The sequence below is a fragment of the Marmota monax genome, unplaced genomic scaffold (assembly GCF_021218885.2).
Source record: "Marmota monax isolate L192 unplaced genomic scaffold, Marmota_monax_Labrador192_F-V1.1 WCK01_AAM20220418_F8-fsc00004, whole genome shotgun sequence".
Classification (NCBI taxonomy): domain Eukaryota; kingdom Metazoa; phylum Chordata; class Mammalia; order Rodentia; family Sciuridae; genus Marmota; species Marmota monax.
The window spans coordinates 13131399-13153425 of record NW_026692881.1 but is presented as its reverse complement, the minus strand read 5'-3'; the positions used below and the strand labels follow the sequence as shown (position 1 = coordinate 13153425).

The 22027-nt window shown below is 46.5% G+C and overlaps 1 protein-coding gene across 1 annotated transcript in view; it reads left to right on the top strand.

Moving 5' to 3' along the window:
• The window catches only part of Tll2 (tolloid like 2), a 126071-nt gene that overhangs the window by 29563 nt on the left and 74481 nt on the right, over window positions 1-22027 (top strand). Inside the window, exon 2 of the mRNA XM_046450269.2 lies at window positions 1262-1372. Within this exon, the coding sequence (XP_046306225.2) occupies window positions 1262-1372 (111 nt within the window). The remainder of the gene's footprint in view (window positions 1-1261; window positions 1373-22027) is intronic.

Sequence of the window (22027 nt, the reverse complement as noted above, 5' to 3'; positions counted from 1 at the left end):
TTCAGTCCGTCATCTGCCTTCCAAATTAATGCAGGCGACAGTTTACCCGATGCCTCATCACTTCAAACATCCATCACCTCTTTTCAGCCTTTGGTAACAATCTCCTTGACAGCTGGCCTAAAGATAGTGGGTTCTTATTATACTGCCAGACCACCTTTGATAGCAATTTCTATATTAATTAGGATAAAAAAGTTGTGCTCTAGTTACAAATGTTCCAGAATCTGAGAGGGTTATAAAAACAAGTTTTTCTCCCCCTACCTCCATCCATGCTACAATCAGCTTTCTGTTACTGTAACAAATACCTGCAATAATCAACTTGTAAAGAGAAAATGTTGATTTGGGCTCACAGTACTAGAGATCCAGTCTGTGTTGGGTTGGCCCTGTTACTTTGGGCCTGTGGTGAGGCAGCACACCATGGTGGGAGTCCATGTGGAATAAAACTGCGCACCCCATCACCAGTGAGCAAAGAGAAAGAGGAGGAGGCCAGGGTCTCCTTCAAGAGCATCCCCAGGACCCAAAGCCCTCCCAGAGGACTCCACCTTTTAATGGCTCTACCATCTCCCAATAGTGCCACCCTGGGGACCAAGCCTTTAACGCATGGACCTCAGATCAGAGCCGCACATCCATCCTGACAAGCCCTGCCTGTGCTTCACATCATCTGTGCTGGAGATCCCAGGGTGCTGGGCTTACCCTGTGCAGAGCCTTGTTGTCTTCTGAGAGAGGGAAAGGAGAACATGGTGAATCATGCGCTAACTCCTAAGGCCTCCTCACACACTGGATTAGTCACCGCAGGTTATGTGGCCAATCCTGACATCAATGGGGCAGGGAAATATAATCTTCCCCTGGGGAAGGGCAGCAGATATTGTGAACAATAGTATGAGTGATGACATTATGCTTTTTTTTTATTGTTTATATCCTGGGGACCAGAGAAGAGAAAAAGCTTTCTTTATATGGCAGCTTTACCCAAGGTTGCCTAGAATTAGGGTAAGTTGGGGGCCTTTCAAAATGCCTTGTAGACCAAGGATTTGGATTCCCATGGATGTTGGCCCCTAGCCCCATGGCTTTCATGTGCAGAATAGCTGCCGTTCCTCTTTCTCTGCCAGCAATTTGAGTCCCCCAAGTTGCTCAAGGAGAGATTTGATTGGGGGGGGCTGTCTTTTCTAGAGTTTGCTCCTCAATGTCCCACACCTTCTGGGGCCTTTGTAAATTCATTTTCTTGACTTCCAGCTTTAGTTGAACCACTTTCGTTTTTCCTTCCTAGCTGTCTTCTGGGGAGACATTGCTTTGGATGAAGATGATCTGAAGTTATTTCACATCAACAAGGCCCAAGACTGGACCAAGCCATCAGTGGAGGAGTCGGGTCACAGCACGGGTAAGTACTGATTCCCATTCTCCTGCCCCAGCTGGCAGGGATGGGGGCTCCAGCAGAGGGAATGGGGTCACAGGTCTTTGATGTCTGACTGTAGGTCCAGGGAAAGCCAGGGACAGGTTACCCTTCCTTCTCTAGGGAAGAAGTGCAGTGGGGCCTCCAAGTTGGCGGGTTCTTCTAAGATGTCTCCACTTGTCTCTTTATCTGAGGGTGTAGGCTAGAGCTCTGTGTTGGTTCTTAGGACTCTGGCCAGGGGTCCTCCTTATCCCAGACTGGAAAGAGTTGCCCATTGGACTGGTTTAGGGCATGTCCATTGAAAATGTTAAGAATGACCACCCAGGGGGAGATGTTTGCCCGCAGGGTATTGTGTGCCTGTTTGGCTGACAAGCCAGGTGATAGTCACCTGGGGCCCAGACACCACCCAGCCTTCAGACTCTGGTTGCCTTCTCCCTCCTTGCTGCCCACCTTAGGTGAATACTACTGAGACTGGTCTTCTGGGTTCTCCTCACCTCCCTGCTCACTGGGTCAATGGCCTTGGCTTTGTGGCGTCTTAGACATAGTCCAGGGAGCTGAGTATGGAACTGGTGTCTGAAGTGGCAGGTGATAACCTGTTATTTGGTGACCGACAGGTAGGAGGCACCTGTGACCCTTTTTTCACCTTCCCTTCCTTTTTGAGCACCTTCCTGGGCCAGCGGTGGTGCTGTGGAGGGAAAGAGGAGACGATGCAGCTGCTGCCTTTAGGGAGGCTGGTGTGGATCTGGCCCAGCTCCCTGTACAATGGGGATGAGACCAACCTCATGCCATAGAGGTTTGGGGGAAGGACTCCAGAGGTAACAGGCTGCCCATGGCCTGGCACATAAGATCTCAGGAAAGGGCAGGGATTTTACTAAGAAACTCCTCTGGCAATGTGTAAGGAACCAAGGGCAATAGGAAGAGAGAAGGGTGAGCAGAGCCTGGCATCCTGTGAATGGCACCCTTGCGTTGTGTCCTGAAGGACAAGTAGGAGTCCCTAAGTGGGAAAGGGCATTTTGGGTGGAGGGGAAGCCAGGTATAAAGACAAGGAAGGTAAGAGGTACTCTCTTTCTTGGGGGGCCTGGGATAAGGCATAGGTCCCTGGAGGGTGGCCCTTTGAGGTGGGCCTGTGGGAGATGTATCTGGCTGGGTTGGACTGGGAGGGGCTTTTCTGATCAGTCAGTGAACTCGGGCTTTACCTGTGGGCTGCAGGGCTCCTGCCCTTTCTGAATAGGTTTGTGTAGGACAGAGTGCCTTGGGAGAATCCCCTCCCCCACTGCTCTCCTGAGCTAGGTTCCTGGCTGGAACCTGGGCAGCCTTGCCATGCTGATTGCTGGTGATGGGGACAGGGTGTATCAAGCAACCCCTTCCCCAGCTGCAGATGGACTTGGTGACATCCAGGAACATCCCTGAAGCTTGGAGGGATGAAGGTGGGAATGTGACCAGATTGGGGCATTGGGAAGGGAGGGTGGTGACTTCTATGGTTCATGAGGAACATGAGCAGCTAGAGGGACCAAAGCTCTGCACAGGGCCTGGTGGGTGAGGGGTCAGGGTTGTCAGGAGGTCAGGGGGAACATTGCCAGGGACTGGGGAGATGGAGGTCCCCTTAGCCACACAGACCTTCTTGGTGGCATCCAGTTCTATGACCAGTGTTCTTAGAATTTCTGAGGCCTCTTTCATATGATTTGGAGTCTTAAAATTTGACATGAAGTTTTAAATTATTTTTCTTAACAGTACATCCACAGTCTTAATTGAGCTCCACAAAAAAGGAAAAGTCTCTTCATAATTCTACCAGCTACCATGCCATCAAATCACTCTTCTCTTGCTTTTCCCAGAAGCCTAGAGAAATTAACCTCACTAGAGTCTGTGTGGTTAAGATGTTTTCTTAAACTTTTCATGTTGCAGTATTACTTAAAATTAGTGAACTTCACATATCTCAAATGTACATTATAATAAACTTTTATGTAAGTAAATGCCCCTGTAACTACTACCCAGGCCAAGATGTGGAACATTCCAGGGCCCAGAAGCCTCCTTTCCCCCAGTCAGCTCTTGTTCTAAAGTCACCTCTAGTCTAACCTTCATCACCAGACTCATTTTCCCTGCTTACAGGGACCCTATAGCATGTGTTTTTCTGTCTTCTTTCACTCAGCTTTATGACTGTGAAGTCCTCCCATGTTGCTAGGTGGTATTCTATTGTGTGAGTGGACCCTGGCTTCTTCATTATGTGACAGACATTTGGGCAATTTACAGTCTTTGGCTATGAGAAATAAAGCTGCTGTTGACATTCTTATACGTATCTTTGGTAGACACGGAATCATTCATTGCTGCTGGCCACGTACCAAGGAGCCATGGCGGGTCCTAGGGTATACTAGTTTAGCATTAGAGGAAACTCTCAAACTATTTTCCAAAGTAGTTGTACCAATTTACACTCCACACCAGTACATATTTGCTTAGAAAGCAGGAATGATGTTCACACAGGGTCTGTGAAGGCCTCTGGTCTTGGGCTTCCCAGCTTGGGCCTCTTTTTGCCCTCTGGGCCTGAACAGCGATCAGGTGATGTCCATTAGTCATTGCAAATGCTCAGACTGCTCCTAGCTGCTCTCTGGCACAGCTTAGGAGCTCAGGGTTGGCAAATATGAGTGAGAGGCACCAGAGAGAGACTGGGTGGTGGTCAGCCACCATGCCAGCTGTATTCCCAGCTGCTGGAGAGACCCTGTTAAGGAAGTTCTCCTGAGGATGCCATGGCAAAGGGAAACCTAACGCTTCGCCTGTCACTGCACTTCCTCTGGCTGGATGTGAAATGTGGTGGTGGAAGTTTCTGTCTTTTTCCCCCTTGAGGTGATAGAGGGCAGAGGCTGCATCACATTTAGCTTTGGACTCCGGAGAGGTAGGCCAGCTGTTTTAACTTAGAAGGCAGTGGCCAGATTGGTGAAGACAAGAAGAGGTGGACAGAGATTGCAGACCTTGGAACCTTCTTCCAGAGCATGAGAGGAAACCAAAAACTCCGCACATCTGGGAAGGACGCTTAGAGAAAAATGGTCACAATCACAGCCTTAGAGTTACGCTGCCTGGGCTGAATTCTTGAGCTGGATCTTAGTTTCTTTATCTGCCAATGGGAATAGTAATAATACCTACCTCAGAGTGATGTTATGAGGACAAAAGAAAAAAATATGTGCAAAGTGCCTGGCACACAATAAATGCTCAATAAATAGCAACGGATATCAATAAATATCAACAGTCTTCTCATTCCTATTAACATTTCTAGAAAGAAGATGAATCAAAGAGGGTCTAGGATGAAAGTGGGAAGTGGAGATTTGCTACGTGTGGAGGGAATGTGGGGGCTTGGGCACGCATCTTGAAAACATAGACCTGGTGTTTCCTCCTTCCCAAGCTAGTTATGTATTTTTTTTTCTTTTCAGTGTGTTTTTAGGGCAAGGTAATTTTTATCCTGATTGCTTTTCTCTGCAGGCCAATAGGACTTTGCATCTATTTAGAATAGTTATTTTATTTTCAGAATGGGAATATGTTTTATTGTTTGGGCTGATTAAACTAATACCACTTGTAAAAAAAATAAAAAGTTCAATAGCTCATAATTGTATAAAGCATAAAGGGAAAATCCCCTGTTATCCCAGCCTCAGGGATCCCTATTAGTAGTTGCTGCATTTTTCCACTATTAATGTGCGTGGGCCACATGTGCAAATATGTACACATTTGTATGCATATATTTTAAACATAAAAGAGATACCTACTTTTTAAACATAAGAGATTTTACTGAACATACTCAGTGTAGTCTGTGCTTTGCTTGACACCGCATTGTGGATCCTCTTTCCTGCAGTACCTTGTGATCTCTCTTATTATCCTGTGGCTATAGTGGTCCATTGTGTAGTTCTGCCACACTTCATCTCACTAAGCCCTTACATGTGGATGTGAAGGTTGTTTGTCCCTTTTTTTCTAAAAAAAAAAAAAAAAGTCTTCTTAAGAAGGAGCCATACCTTGACCCCCTCTTCCTCCATCCAAATGAGCAAAAGATGCCTTCCTAGACAGAGGGTACTGCATTTCTGAACTTTGGTAAAAGCCCCTGTTTCCTTTGTTTGGAGGCTGGGGAAGGGAGCTCAGGGAAGAGGGCTGAAGTCCCTCACAGGGATGTGGGGGAAGGGCCCAGAAACTTCAGGGCCTCCTTTCCTGGTCAATGCTATGAGCTGAGCTACTTCCCTGGCTGAAGAATGAAGTTGTCATTTTCCCTAGATGTGGCCTGGTCAGCCTCATTTCCAGCATTCCAAGTTCAGTCAGTGGCAGAGTCACACTAGAGTCCGATTTCCCAACTCCCAGGTTGCTGTCCTCCACAATGTACCAGCCTGCCTGCCATATTGCCAGCTGGAAGGAACAGAAAACCACCTGGAAGTAGGCTGAAATGTGGGTGAGCAAAGACCCTGGCCTGGTTTAGGAGCCCACTCAGGGGTTGCACTGGGCACAGAAGAAGCCACTGAAGGCTTTGGGGCTCCCAGCAGGGGGCACCATTCTATTCACTTAGGGGCAACTGTTCTGTCCGTATCAGTGCCTCTAATCTCTCTTTCCCCATCCCCATTATCTTCCTGTTAACATTGCAACAATTGTGGGTGGAATAGCACCCCCTCCCCCCAAAAACTCTCACCTAGAACCTCAAAAGATGACCTTCTTTGGAAATAGGGTTTTTGTAGCTCTAATTAGATCGTTAGATGAAATCATCCTGGACTCAGGCCCACCCTAAACCCAGTGACTGAAATCCTTATAAATCCAGAAAGGCACAGGGAAGAGGCCATGTGAAGATGGAGGCAGAGACTGGAGTTTGCAGCTGCAAACCAAGAACATCAAGGATTGTCAGGAGCCACCACACCTAGGAAGAGGCAAAGGATTCTTCCCCAGAGCGTATAGAGGGAGCACAGCCCTAGCAGCCCCTTAAATTTCAGACTTTTAGTGTCTAAAATTGGGAGAGAGTGGAACTGTTGTTGCCACCCAGTTTATGGTAACTTGGACCGCAGTCCTAGGGATCTAATGTGACACCACCCTAGGAGCCCTTCAGAGCCCCCCACGGCCTATCAAAAACATTCCTTAGTCTGCCTCCCAAGGTCCCTGTCTGCTCTGTCCACATTCCAGGCTCACTTCCCTCGGCTGGCCCTCCAGCCAAATGCAATGACATCGTGTCTGCACACGCCCTGAGTTCCTTCCTTCCAGCCTTCTGTTCCAGCTGCTCCCTCTGCTCCAAGTCCCCATTATACAGATCAAGAAATGAAGGCCCAGGGAGGGCCAAGGACTCATCCATGGCCCTGCAGCTGAACGCATCTGTGACACCTCTTCAGTTAGCACAGCTGCCAGCTATGGGAAACTGCCTGGCAGACAGTGCCATGAAGAGTGGCCTGTTGTGTACTTGGGATGCCGAGAGAGCTGTCTTCCCCCATGTGGGGAAGGGCCCATTCCCCTGCTGTGGGAGCTGCCAGGGGATACGGGGAATACATGGCAGCAGCATTTTGGATGTGTGTGGGGCAGGGAGAGCATATCCTTTGGACAGAGAAAGTCCTTCTGTATGCATTTTATTTGCAGTGAGAAGAATGGGAGCTCTGGGCAGGCATGGGCCAAGCTGCCTGTGAATGGGGCCCTTGAATTAACATTGCAGAGTTTCCTAAAGCTGCTAATCGGATTAGCTGTGTAGTGAAGGAAGTACTTAGCGGGAGGCACACACACTCTCCGACTCTCTCGCATCCTCTTCAGTGTGATGGTGGCAGAACCTGTCGCCTCATTTCTGAGTTCTTAGATACTTCACTCAACCTCACAAGATGTGGAGAAGGCTGTGTGGTGGCTTCTTTGGACTTTTTGCTTGTTTATTTCTTCCCGAAAGACCCAAGGAAGCTATCTTTGCAGATGTACCTAGAGAGCAGTTGTCTCTGTCCAGATAATGGATCTGATTTCTTGATCTCTGTAATGAGGACTCTGAAAGGGGAAGCGGTTTTAATTACTTATTGGCTCTGATGGAAGCTGACATTTCCCGCCTCGTTTATTCTGAGCCACTGGGCCATAGCCATCTCTGTTTAAGAAGCCAACCTTGTTCTAAATCCTTGCGTCCTAAACACTTGCCTTCTGTATAGAGCATCAGCAAAACCCCAGCAGTTTGACATCTGGGTTCAAGATAATAAATGAGCAGGAGAGAGTCCAGGATGTTACTTTGGATAGCCTGTGTCCTCTCTCTGGGCATCAGATCTCTGAAGTCACGAGGTCTCTTCACCCACCACACTGTTGTCTACTAACAGAGAATTCCTCTTCCAGCTCTGGCCAGGACGTGGAGTGGCACAGGATGCCCCCATCAGGTCCCCAGTGTTCCCATCTGAATAGAGAGGCTGATGAAACCTTATCCTCCTTTATCTCAAGCCTGCTCTGAATTCAAGCTCCGCATTTCACATGACAGAAAAGGGAGACCGAGGCTAGCAGACATCACTGGGCTCACTTTTGGCATCAAAGGCTACTGCATACCTGAATCAGAGAACTGTGGTTCAGTTTCTGGGCTCTGCTTTCTAAGATTGAAGGATCTAGAAAGAAACTCAGATGTCTCAAGGCTCTTGAGAGAACGTGTGTGCAGGGTTGTTTTAAGCAGCCTTGTTGACTGGCTGTTATTTCTCAGCCTCTAGGCCCATGGACACATTCCCCAGGCTTGGTAGGCAGTGTTTCAGAATTTCACTCATTTTCTTTGTTGGGGCAGGAAAATGAACTAACAAGTGTCTGGGTGAGAGGCAGCTGGTGGCTCCCTGTGATATTCTGTGGAAGGAGCCATGTCTTGAGTGCATGAATAAATGCCAGGTGGACTTCTTGCTGGGACAGTTCATTGGAATCAAGTCTGTCTTCTTTTGCATCATGCATTGCCAGATGCTACCTCTGAGGAACCTGGTGGCCTCTACTGCTAGAGCCTCTGACTTTGGAGGGATAAGAGTATGACATGGGCCTCTCTTCCTCATCCTAATTCTACCTACTGTCTCCATAAGAGCTGGGTGAACAGGGACCCAGAGAATAAGGTCATGGTGATTTATTTTTTCCTAGTACGTTGGACTTGACATTTTGAGGTTCTTGGACTTCTTTGAGAGTCTGATGAACATTATGAGCACTTCTCTGACACAAATACACACACACACACACACACACAATTTTTCTTGCAATTTCAAGAGATTTAAATTATCCTATGGATCTCAAGTTAGGAAATTCTGTTCCTTGGCTTCCCTTTTCTGTGGGCTTCCACCTGTTGGCGATGTTCACGTGTACATCTGCAGTGCAGGACATGGCAGGTATGGAGTCAGGTAGGCCTTGGTTTGTGTCTCTGGCTCTGTACTAATTTGCTGTAGGACTTAGCTTAACTCCTTCCTTATTCATAAGATGGGATACCTGCCTTACTGGAGGATGAAATAAATGTGATAGGTAAAGCATTTTTCCAGGTTGCTGGCTCCATTGTCTTCTTTTCTCTCTAGTCCACTTCTGTGTCCAAGACCCTGTGCTCCCCAAGTGTGTGGCTCTCTTGGAGCTCCTCATTGTCATACTCTGCCAGGACCTTGGGGAAATGCTGGAGCTGGGCCTGCGGCAACACACTCTGGTCAGTCCTTGGATTTGATCCCACCAAGCATACGTGAAATCTCTGTCAATCAATCCCCCAATAAGGACTGACTTCATCATCCTGAGCCAACCTCCAGGGTCACAAGGTCTGAAAATCAATTAGGTGCTGGTTCCTCTTCAATAGCCACAGTGAAAAGAATAATAACAACGACCATTTTGTGGGTGTTGGATTATGGATTAATTGCCTTGTACACACGATCTCACTTAACCTTCACACAGTAGCTCTGCATGGTAGGTACTGTTGTACCTGTAGATGTGAGATCCAGGGTTCAGAGGGGTAAGTAACTTGTTTGTGACCACACAAATAATTATTGGTAAAGATTAGGACTTTTATCTATCCAGGTCTCTGTTGTCTCTAGAAATAGCCTCCGGCATCACCACCAACCTGGTCCTGCGAGCTGATGGACACTTGGTCTCTCCATCACCATCCAAGAGGTGATGTAAAAGACAAGCAGAGCTGCCCCACATCCCACCTTCCATTGCTCCTACTTGCATGCAGTGGTTGCCTTTCTCCATCAGGCTGTCAATAGCGGTGACTCATCTTTGTTGAGTCGTGGGCCTCCTGCGTTCCCGCAGACTGGGTAGAAATGATGCCCCGCAAATACTCAAGAACCGTGGATCCCATGTGCTGTTTGGATTGTTTTAGTCAGCTTTTTCACTGCTGTGACCAAAACACCTGACAAGAACACTTTTCAGGAGGAAAAGTTTATTTGGGAGCTCACAGTTTCAGAGGACTCAGTCCATAGACGGCCGGCTCCATCCCTTGAGGCTTGAGGCAGAACATCATGGCAGAAGAGTGTGGTAGAGGGAAGAGCTAAGGACATCACACCAGGAAGCAATGTGAGAGAGAGAGAGAGAGAGAGAGAGAGAGAGAGAGAGAGAACGAGAACGTGGGCACTTGAGAGAGCATGTTCTGTTCACCATGACAACATAGAAACCCCAAAGGCACACTCCCAATGATCCACGCCCTCCAGTCACACCCTACCTGCCTACCATTACCTTGCAGTTGACCCCTACCTGGGGATTAATTCACTGATTGGGTTAAGGCTCTGATAACCCAATCATTTCACCTCTAAACCTTGCATTGTCTCACATGTGAGCTGTGGGGAGACGCCTCATATCTAAACCATAACAGGGATCAAATCCAAGGGTCTAACCAGGGTCTCAGGACTGTATAGAGGGTTCTTCTTCTCCCCCACTTGCCTAAGAGGCCGTCGGGGTTGGGACTGTTTGCTTGAAGGTGTGATCCTGCAAACCTTGGCTTGGGGTGGATGCCAGCAACAAAATGATTCTCAGGCCCAGGATTGTGACCTTGAGGCTGAGCATGCCCACATCACTTTGCAGGGAGTGCCCAAAAAGGGCATCCTGTAGCCACATGCCAGATACTGGGTCCCCTGTCCAGATTCCCAGATGGAAAACATGGTTCTTAGCACTTCTCTGAGTCAAAGAGCATGTACTGGAGTTCCTGCTCACTCCTCCCAGCTCCTCTCAGCCTTCCACCTCCTGACAGACAAGGCATCCAGGTGACCACCCATAGTTATCCTGTCCCTGCTATATGCCTTCTCCTGGGCTCCCACAGGGTAGAACTTTATCTTCCTGCGCTGGACTCCTAGTCGTCCTCAACACCCTCCCCTGGGGTTTACTCCACAGCTTTGCTGCCTCTCTGATGTCAGCTTTATGTTTAGAATCACTTCCTCCCCTCTTTCCTTCCTTCTGTAGACAGTGCTAATGGGGAACCCCTTCTGTGCTCAGCACCAAGGATATATCTATATCCACCTTTCCCCCATCATTGAGAAGACTGAGCTTTAATGATGAGAGTGATTATTGTCATGCTTTGTGTGCACTAAAGAAATGGAGCAGGCTGGAGGAGTGGGACCTGGGATCAAAACCCTGCTGGCATGGGTGGTCACCTACCCCCGAAAACAGGCAAAGTCCCCACTTGGACGGAAGGCTCTAGATGACAACTGTCATCCAGGCTGGGAATTGCTCAGGAATCCAATCTGGGAATCCAGAAACCCAGGAAAATAGCATTTAGCAAGCTTCTAGTTCTATGCTGGGAGCTCCAAATAGCAAGGCAAGGATCCCTGGGTCTTGTGAGAAGTGAGAGATAGTGAGGACGCAAGCCAGAGTGTTGGACTGGGAGACGAAGATGGGGACAGAGTTAGAATAAATCAGAAGTGCACAAATAAAAGTCAGGGGCCAGGTTAGAGCCAGACCAGAGGTAATGGTGATGTGCTACCCAGCCTCTTTGAGTGTGGAGTCCCAAATCCTTAAACCCTTGCCTGAGGACAAGGCTGGCCGGAGCCAGTGCCTGAGCTCAGCTGACAGAAGTCAGCAGGCCCTGGCAGAAAAGGAGGACCTCAGGACAGGAACCAGCAAGGCCTGGCAGCTCCCCCACCCAGAAAGTTTTTAATTTAATAAGTTGATCTGAGATGATAAAGAAGCATCTGATAAGTGCACATCTGCTCTTTGGGAAGGACAAAGGGATACAACATAAGGATGCTATCATCTCACTCTCTGGGGCCTCATTTGGGCTGACTTACAGCTTGGACTGAAGCCAGAGTTCACTGAGAACTTGAAGGATTGGGAAAAGCAAATTTACCTTTGAGTTGCTCTCTATTATGACTACATTTGTCAGGATTTGAAGAAGCAGTGCTGAGAGTCCACCTGGAGCTGTAGAGGATGCACAGCCAGCCAGGCGGATGCTCTTGAGTATGCATCCAGACTGCCAGGAGCCTCCCAGGCACGAATCTGGGAGCCTGAATCAAAATTGGGAGATTAGCTTGAGAGGCTAGGACAAATGAAGAGCTAGCACCTGACATGATAGCCGAGGGTCTTTCAGTTGTAAGATATAGAATCCCTCTCAAGGTAACTCAAGTTAAAGAGTTTATTGTAGCAGAGGCAGAGAATGGCTATAGCTATCATGCAGTTGACCCCTATTAGGAGATTAATTCACCGATTGGGTTAAGGCTGTCATAACCAATCATTTCACCTCTAAATCTTCTTGCATTGCCTTACACGTGAGCTGTTGGGAGGCACCTCTTGGGGACAGGAATAGGAATTGGAAAGAAGGGAACAAGGCTAATTTCTCTTCTCAGGGGCCAAAAATGTCTCTTATTTTTGCTTTTTGTCTCCTCTTTTTTGCACCTGTCCCAATGGCCACCATGCCTAGCTCAACATCAGGATCCCTCAGCTGATGCATCCTCCATTGAAATCCTGTGGTGTTTCTCATCCTGATATAAAAGAATGCAATGGTGAATTCTTTTGGTAAAAATAAAGGATGCTTTCATTCAATAAGTATTATCCCTTAACTTTATTTTTCTTTTTTAAATTTTTTAATTTAATTAGTTATACACGACAGTAGAATGCATTTATGTACTTTGATATATCATACATAGATGGAATATAATTTCTCATTTTTCTGAGTGTACATGTTGCATTCTACTATCTTTCCTATCCTCCTCTCCCCTCCCCTCCCCTCCCCTCCCCTCCTATCACTTGCCTCTACCTAATCTAAGGTAACGCTATTCTTCCCTAGTGCCTCCTGCCTTCTTGTGAATTAGCATCTGCATATTAGAGAAAACATTCGGCCTTTAGGTTTGTGGGATTGGCTTATTTTGCTTAGCATGATATTCTCCAACTCCAATCATTTACTGGCAAATGCCATAATTTCACTCTTCTTTAAAGCTGAGTAATATCAGAAATTCTTGAAATGAAGGAATCAGTAAGCCAAATTATAAATTCATTAGAAAGCATCACCAACAGACTTGACCACTTGGAAGACAGAACCTCAGACAATGAAGACAAAATATATAATCTTGAAAGTAGAGTTGAACATGTGGAGAAGATGAAAAGAAACCATGAACAGAATATCCAAGAATTATGGGATAACACAAAAAGACCAAATTTAAGAGTTCTTGGAATAGATGAAGGAACAGAGATACAAACCAAAGGAATGCACAATCTTTTCAATGATATAATAGCAGAAAATTTCCCCCAACTTAAAGAATGGAATGGAAAATCAAATACAAGAGGCTTACAGGACCCCAAATGTACAAAATTACAGCGGACTCACACCAAGACACTTTATAATGAGAATGACTAACAGAGAATAAAGATAAAATCTTAAAGGCTAAGAGAGAAAAAAAATCAAATTACATATAGGGGGAAAACCAATTCAGATCTCAACTGATTTCTCAACTCAGACCCTCAAAACTAGGAGGTCCTGGAATAATATATTTCAAGCTCTGAAAGAAAACAGATGTCAACCAAGAATTTTATATCCAGCAAAATTAAGTTTAAGATTTGAAGATGAAATTAAAACATTCCATGATAAACAAAAATTAGAAGAATTCACAACTAGAAAGCCTACACTACAGAGCATTCTAACAAAATATTCCATAAGGATGAAGTGAACTTTTTTTTTGTACATACTTGTGGTACCCAGGTCAGGGTACTGCAGAAGTCCTGAGAGTGGAAGAGATGTCCAAGGGAGGGGATTATATAATAAGCTGAGCAGAAGACTGACAACCTCCCGGGGGGAGATTGGAGGTGGAAATGAAATAGCAATGAAAGCATGCAGTGGGTTCAGATCTGTGGCCCAAGAGAAGAAGTAATAATGGAGCAGTTTTTGGTTTGGGGAGGTGGTGGATGAGTGAACTGACCCCCTGTGATGGCCCAGTTTTCTTTGGAGTTAACTTGGCTTTTAGAGACAAGCCTGGTAATCCCATCTTCATCTTGCCATTTATGATGTCATTTTCATGGAAAAATACTTTATGAGTTCCCATCAGCCATCTTAATACATAGAATTTGGGAACACAGCCTCACAAGAGCTGGAGACAACTTTTATCAAAGGAGAAGCCAATATTTGCTTCCTAGCTTTGATGACAGAAAGACTGTGCCTCACCTTCACAAGCATTGTTATTTTGGTTCTTCTTAATCTGACTCTCTCTCTCTCTCTCTCTCTCTCTCTCTCTCTCTCTCTCTCTCTCTCTCTCTTTCTCTTTTTCCTTCAGTGCTGGAGATTGAATGTAGGACCTTGCACATGCTAGGCAAGTGCTGTACCACTGAGCCACATCTACATCCCCAGCCTTTAATTTACACTCCTTTGACTGTATGTTTTGTTGAATTGATTGAATGGGATTTTATGTTTCCTGATCTTAGATTAAATAGCAGGTGATGTCTAAAGTAGAAATAGATGAAATAAACTCTACAAAAGTAACTCTTCTTATTTATTTATGTAGCCCTCCAATAAATATGTCCAATACCAGTGGCCTAGATTTAAAAAGTGTTTCTCATCCTGATGTAAAAGAATGGGATGTGAATGCTTTTTGATAAAAATAAAGGATGCTTTCATTCAATAAGTAATCTCCCCTTAACTTTTTTTTTTTTTTTGTAGGACTCAGGGATGCTTAACCACTGAACCATATTATGAGCCCTTTGGGGTTTTTTTGTTGTTGTTGTTGTTGTTGTTTTTTGAGACAGAGTCTTGCTAAGTTACTTACGGCCTTGCTAAATTGCTGAGGCCAGCTTTGAACTTGCAACCCTCTAGCCTCAGCCTCCTGAATCACTGGGATTACAGGCATGCACCACAGTGCCCAGTCCCTTAATCCTTTTTGACCTATCATTTTAGTTTTTTTAAAGTGAGGTACCTTTGTTTTTGAGTTTCTCAGCCCCTCTTAATTGGTGCATTTGCTATGGCTGGACACCAACCTTCCTCATGCATGCACTGACTGTTCAAGCATATTTACTGGAAATGATAACAAATTCAATTGGTTTTTGACAAAATCAGTGCTGCAACCCTCAGTGACCTATGATAGGGAAGACTTTGGGGATGTCACTTCACTCTGGGGGATCTCAGCTTCTTTATCTATAAGATGGAGACTTGGACTCAAAGCTTCCTGAGCGCCAACAATGAGTCTTTTGGTTCTTTGGTGAGCTCCCTGAATGCAATGCGAAGGGGACACGTGGTGTCTGCTATAAGAATTGCTGATTAGACACCCATGATGGCTTTGATTTTCCTTCATTTGATGTCTCATGGAACTTCAGAACAGTCTGGTTAAATCCAATATAATCTGGGGCCTTCCAGGGACCCTCCAGGGGGCTCCCAGAGATACAGGCAGAAATATGGCTTTGGCTTCCCTTGTCCCTCCTTAGAAAACAACAACAGCCATGGGCTGGAGGGAGAAGGTTCAGGAAGCCCAGCTTCTCCCACAGCAGAGCTGCAGGAGGGATGGGAAACCAAGCACCCATTGATGAGCAGGCTGGACCTTCAGAGCTGGAGACAGCTTGAGGGGTGGCAGGTGGCCTTGCTGGTGTAAGTTTGGGATGTGGCTCCCTATCCTGCTGTCCTGTGGCTGATGTGCAGGATGGCCTGGATAAACCCATGTTTTTCTGGGGATGTTTTCTGGTTTGTTATTTCTGTAGTTTCCAGGGAGATGCAGAGAGAGAAGGTGATGATGGTGGTGGAGTTGCCAGTGGAATCTCACTTTGTGTTCTGTCATCTTATTTCCCTTTAGTCTCCTTTAATGACCCTTGCTTGCCCACAAACCCTGAGGACAAAGCCCCAGCTGACCTTGGTGCTGAGCCTGTGGACTTTTAAAGCTCCTGCTACCGCTTGCTTCTGCTTCCCTGGTTCTCCAACACCTTTGCATGCCTGGGGCTTGGCAGCCTCAGCCGAAGGCCTCCCTCCCTTCTCTGACATTAGCATTGCCCATAAACATGGCTGTCCCATCCATCCTCCAGCTCAGAGGTCTTAGCGGTCAGCCCACCAGCCAAATCTGGTCTGCAGATGTGTTTTGTTTGTTTTGTAGTGCTTACTTTTTTGAATTTACTGCCAACATTTAAAAATCTGATTTCTCATAAAAACCCAGAACTCTGGCTTCTCTTGAAAAGTTAGAAGATGTGGCCATGCTGGTCCAGCAATCCCACATGGCAACAATCAGTGGGGTTGCATAACGATGGGCTGGGCTCTACAGGGGCAGGTGTCTGAGATTTGCTGTCATCCCCATCACTCCCTAGTCATCTTTCACACCCAGCCTCTCTCACCCCAAAATGTTACCTGCCTGACCCCCAACTTTAGGCCGGTGTGCAATGGCACCATGTTGGGCCCTATTTCAGGTCCTAGGACACTGGTCAAGGTCACTTCTCTCTTCTCCATCAGAAAAGGAGTGTCCCGGAACTTCAACTATGACATGGCAGCCTGGGAGATGGTCCTTTTGGGGGTCTTCTTTTCTTCTTTCTGTTAAACATTTGTGCTCTGGCACCTATTTATAATGCAGCATGACATGCCCCAGGCTCTGGATGGTATAGGGTGGGGGGACAGAAAAGGCAGACGGGGGCATGGAGGGCTTGGGGCACTGCACGTGTGCTGGTACCAGAACAGATTCTTCCTGACCCAACAAATGCAATGATGGAACCATGAATAGGTGTCAACCTCTCTGGGACAAAGGGGTCATTGTATTTTACTGATTAATGCCATCACCCCCAACCGCTTACCTAAGATCCTTAGTCCAGTCTGTCGTGTGCTGGGAGAACTCAGGTTCTTGCTGATGCCCTCAACTGTCCCCTGCTGATGGATCAAAGTGGCCACTCCTCTCAAGGCCTCCACTTATTTTCTTGGAAACTAACACTTGATCTTGAGAGCCAGTTCATTTGTGTCCTTCCTTTGATGAGGCGGGATGCTGATGGCCAGACACTTCAGATGAAGCGTCTATCATGAGCCCATCGGTGAGGACTTGAGGAATCCTTGGGCCCATCAGTGTGAATGTCTCTTCCCTCTGTCTTCTTTACTGAGGTGCAGTTGATCTCGTAATACACCAATCTGTGAATTCTTCTACTCACCTAACTTTATTTGCAATGCTAAAACCAATACAGCACTTTTGTGGTTGTTCATAGACATGCAGACTGAGAACAATTTTTAAAAATATCTTTGTGGTAGATGGACACAATACCTTTATTTTATTTATTTATTTTTATGTGATGCTGAGGATCGAATCCAGTGCCTCATGCATGCTGGGCAAGTGCTCTACCACTGAGCCACAGCCACAGCCCCTGGAGAACAAATTTTAAGTAGCTATGCTAAGGCCGGATGATGTACCTTCAGACCACATTTCAACCCTCATACTGTGAACAGGGGTCTCTTTTGTGGTGTACTTAATGCTCTGTTTTTGTTGATGATTTTGATGTTTAAAATGGTCCCCAAGTACAGCGCTGAAGAGCTAACTAGTGTTCCTGATGGCAAAAAGGCTGTTATGTGCCTTGTATAAAGGTCTGTGTTGCTTTCAGGCATGAGTTACGGTGCTGTTGCCTGTGAATTCACTATGAATGAATCAATGACAAATATAAAATAAGGTGCCTTTAAACAGAAGCAAATATGAATCGAGGTTATGTACTGATCAGTTGGTGGAAATGTGAACAGCCCAGTGCATTACATAATACTTTATGTTTTTCTGTTTAGTAGGCTATACTATATATCTGTTCCCTAGGAGCCATTGTTTGGTATTATCTAATTTAGTGTTCACAGCAAGTTCATAGACCATAACCCCTACAAATAATGAGAACTGACTTTATCTTCTTTCTGCAGGATGAAAGCACCGAACTGAGTATTTTGCATTGTCTAAGATTTCCCTCTTCCTTCTCTGCTCCCGTTATAACACTAGGGAAGAAGCAATGAGGTGAAGAGCAAGGGCTGGAGTCAGACTCTCAGTTTTGCCAGGTACCAGGTGGTGACCACAGATCAAGTGCTTTACCTCACCGGACTTGTTTCCTCATCTGTAAATGGGAATAGCAATAATATGGCTGACCCAATTGAGTCCACTTTGGCTGAACCTGCTAAGGATCTGCTATGAATAGCTCGTGGTTAGAGATTTACAGGATGATATCCTGGTCCTCCAGGAGAACATTGTCCTGCAGGGGTGACACCTAGTTTACAAAGTATTGTACTATAGGCATGATAGGATCAGGGCAGGAAGCCCCTTGAGGGCAGGGACTGTGTCTTATCTGTTTTCTGCCCTGGTCCCTGGTACAGTGCCTGGCACAGAGAGGCACCCTATAGAAGCTTGTTGGGTGAAGGAAGGAAGGAAGGAAGGAATATAAGGTCATGAAAGAGATGAGAAAGCACAGAGGAGGGACATAGCTTTGTGGAAGAGGCCGAAGTGGTCTTGCTGGATTTTGCTTAGGGTTGCCATGGGGTGGGTGCTGCAGGTGGAAGGTGGAGCTGGTCAAAGGTATAGAAGTGGGAACTGGGCAGTGAGAACTGAGCAACCCAGGAAGTAGATGGTTCAGGGTATCTGGCAGGTGGGTGAGACGGTGGGCATGAGGGTACTGGGGGGTATTGGAAAGGCTTGTTGGGATCAGCCCAGGGGAGACCCAGGGCAGAGGCCTCGGCTTGTCCTCCACAGTCTGCCCTCCTCTCCACCTTTGTGCTGGAAGGTCCCACCCTCCCCTCCGCCTTTCCCTGGAGCTCACCAGCTCTTCTCAGGGAGGCCTCTGGATGCTCGTGTCTTCCTCTTTCTCCCACACTGTCTGAGGCTTGTCAGTTATCATTGTCTGTGCATACCCAGTGCCTTAATCTCATGAAGAGCACATTTTAGATGCGTGCCAAAATTTGCCAGATAAGTGACCCCACCCAAAAAGAAAATTAAACCTCCACCAGGATCACCACAATTGTTTGTTTTATTTATTTTGTTTATTTTACTAATTTAATAGCTGAAAAATGGTGCCTTGTTTTGGGCTTTATCTTCATTTCTCAAGGCTGAACTTCTATATGATCATGTTAGTCACTTTTGTGTCACTGTGACCAACATACCCAACAAGAACAAATTAGAGGAGGGAAAGTTGGTTTTGGCTCATGATTTCAAAGGCTTAGTACATGGTGGGCCAAGACCATTGCTCTGGGCCCAAAGTGAGGCAGAACATCATGGCGGCAAGGCATGGCAGAGGAGCAGGGCTCCAATCGTGGCAGGTAGGAAGCAGAGAGAAGGAAAGGATGAAGGGGCCACAGGGAAGATGAACTCTTCTAGGACATGCCTCCTCCAGCTATTCCCTACCTGTCTCCCGATACCCCTGACACCCCCTTCCCTTCTCCAGCCATGCCCTACCTGCCTACTGTTAACACTCAGTCCATTCAAATTGGAGGGACTGATTAGGTTACAGCTCTCATAGTCCAGTAATTTCACCTCTGCACATCCCTGTAGCAAGATAGGAGCTTCTGGGGGACACCTCATTTCCCAACAGTAACAATGATCATCTACTGCTTTAGTCCTTTGGGCTACTGTAACAGCACACCTTGGACTGGGTAACTTACAACCATCAGGTATTTGTTTCTTACTGTTCTGGAGGTTGGGAGGTCCAAGATGAAGGCCCTGGCAGATTCCATGTCTAGGGAGGGCTCACTTCTTTGTTCATAGGTGGCACCTTCTTCTCTCTGTGTCACACTTGGAAGAGGGGATGTGGGAGCTCTCTGGGGTCTCTATAAGGGCACTGATCGATTCGTGAAGATTTGGCCCCCATGATTTAATTGCTTCCCCAAGCCCCCGCCCCTCCAAATATCATTAGGCAAGGGGTTAGGATTTCCACATTGGAATTTTGAGGGAGCCACAAACCTTCAGTCTGTAGTATCTACTTAATTATATTTATCTTCTTTCACATATTTGCTCATTTCCTTCATCTGTGTGTCTACTGGATACAGTTTTTTTCATTGATTTACACAAGCTATTTATACAACTTTATTTGTGGATAATAATTGTTATCCTCAGTGCAGATATTTTCCCTTGTATAGGAGATGTATTTTCATTTTGGAGAATTCATCTTTCTGACATCAAAGTTTTAAAGTTTCTGAAGCTAAACTATCAAACCAAGTTTTCTTTTTCTTAAACTTTTCAATTTCCAAGATTATTTCTACCGTAGCTTTGGAAAATAACTTTATCTCTCTCTCTCTCTCTCTGTTTGTAGTTTTTCTATGCTTGTTAAAAATTACGTTTTTAATCCATTGGGCTTTTTTGGGGAGTGGGCTAGACACCCCTCCCCCTAATTTCTGAAGCATGCTCTCAACACCATCTGTTTTATATTCTTTCCTCATGTTAGGTGACAACTCCTTTATCACATGGTGTGCTCTAATGTGTGCTGTTAGCAGTTTGGTCCCATTTGTCTGTGTGTCTCTCTGTGTTAGTTTCTTTATATGCTTTAATATCACTCTTCAATTTTAGAACTGAAATGTCTCATATTGTTTATTCTTCTGGATGATTTTAAGGATCACTTTCTACAAAATATAATAGGATTCCAACAAAATTCTCCTAGAATTTGGGCTGTGATGGTGTAAATCCAGAGTTTGAGAAGCTATCACAGGTATCCGTCTTGCCTATCCATCCGGGAGCAGGATGTCTCTCCTTTACTTACTACTTTTACAAATTGCAATAAAAATGTATACTGCTCCTCCTGCGACTATACACATTTCCTCACCAAGTTTATCCCATGTCACTTATGTTGACTAGTCTGAATGGACCCTCTTCAGTTTTCCTTTTAATTGGCAAATTTCACTGTGTAGAATGGGCAGGTGGGTGCCTTGATCACATCCCTGAAAGCCTTCCCTCCTCCTCCCCTCACATCCACCCAGGTCCCTGATTTTGTTTTGTGCTGTCACCTCAGCAGCTCTCCTAAGCATCCCTCCCTCCTCCCCATGGCCCTGCCTCCCCTCAGAACATCACCCCTTCTTGCAGGGAGAAGGGTATTGATGTCCCACTTGACCTCACATCCTCCATCCTCCCTCCTCCCCATCCTCTCTCCCACCGGCGGCCCATTGTTCCTACACCTCCCATAAGCCAGCACGTGCCAGGGCTGGGGACACACCAGTGAAGGAAACAGAGCTTGTGTTTTCTAGGCTGTGAGGGAGACGGGCTGTGAACACACAAGCAAATAAATGAGATCATTGCTGATCCTGCCCAGTGGACCCCAGAGGAAATTAAAGGATCATGAGAAGATTCTTCCAGAACCTTCTCCTATGCTTTAGCTTTTGGTGCAGCTTTTTGATCTTCCATGTTTCAGGGAAGAATTTAATCAGTGTCCCCTGTTCTTTAGTCCCTACTGCTCCCTTCCTGCTTCCCCCCAGCCATGAAGACTGTGATTCTGATCTCTCCCCAGTGCTGCCACCCCAATCACTCCCTGCTTCGGAAATCACCCTTCTCAGAAGCTTCTGGAAGACTGGGTGAAGCTTCACTCCCTGAAGGCCTCTGAGGATCAGCAGTTTCCCTCTAGAGTTTCACAGAACCCCAAAGAGCCAAATGCCCTGTCTGTTCAGGTGACAGCCATTTCTGTGAAGGAAAGAGCTGTCACCCCCTTCCTGTCTGTTGTCCCCTCCTTCTCACACCCTGCTGACCTGTTGGCCTTGGGTGGACAGAGACAAGCTGTCACCTGTTGGGCAAGTTCAGGCCAACGCTTCATCTAGCTGCAGGTGGGGTCCGGAGAGCTGCATGGGGGAGATGGTCAGCAGGGGTAGAGCTTGGGCCACAGCATGGTCATCAAGATACGAGGTAGCGGCATCCTAAGGTGACCTGAAGAATAATCAAGGCTATGGGCCCCAATGATTGTGCTGCTCGCAACCTAGAAAATTAGATCCTATTATACCCATTTTATGGGCTAGAAAACAGGCTCAGAGAAGCCAAAGATCAGTCAGGTTATAAAGGCTGGACAAGTTGACTCACTCCCATCGCCATTTGTTGAAACCCTTCTTGTCCTTCAGCGTCAGCTCCAGTGCTCCCTGCATCACCTCCAGGAAGCCCCCCTGGGCTTCCAGGTTGGGAGTGAGATTTCATTTACCCCATACCCAAGGGGATGGTATGAAGAGGTGGGGGTTTTAGGAGGTGCTTGGTCACAGGATGGGCCTCAGGAATGGGATTGGTGCCCTCATGCAAGAGGCCAGAGGGTGTCCCCAGCCCTTCCAACAGGGAGGACATGACAAGAGGGAACAGGCCCCCACCGGACATCAGTCTGCTGGTACCTTGATCTTGGCTTCCCTGCCTCTGA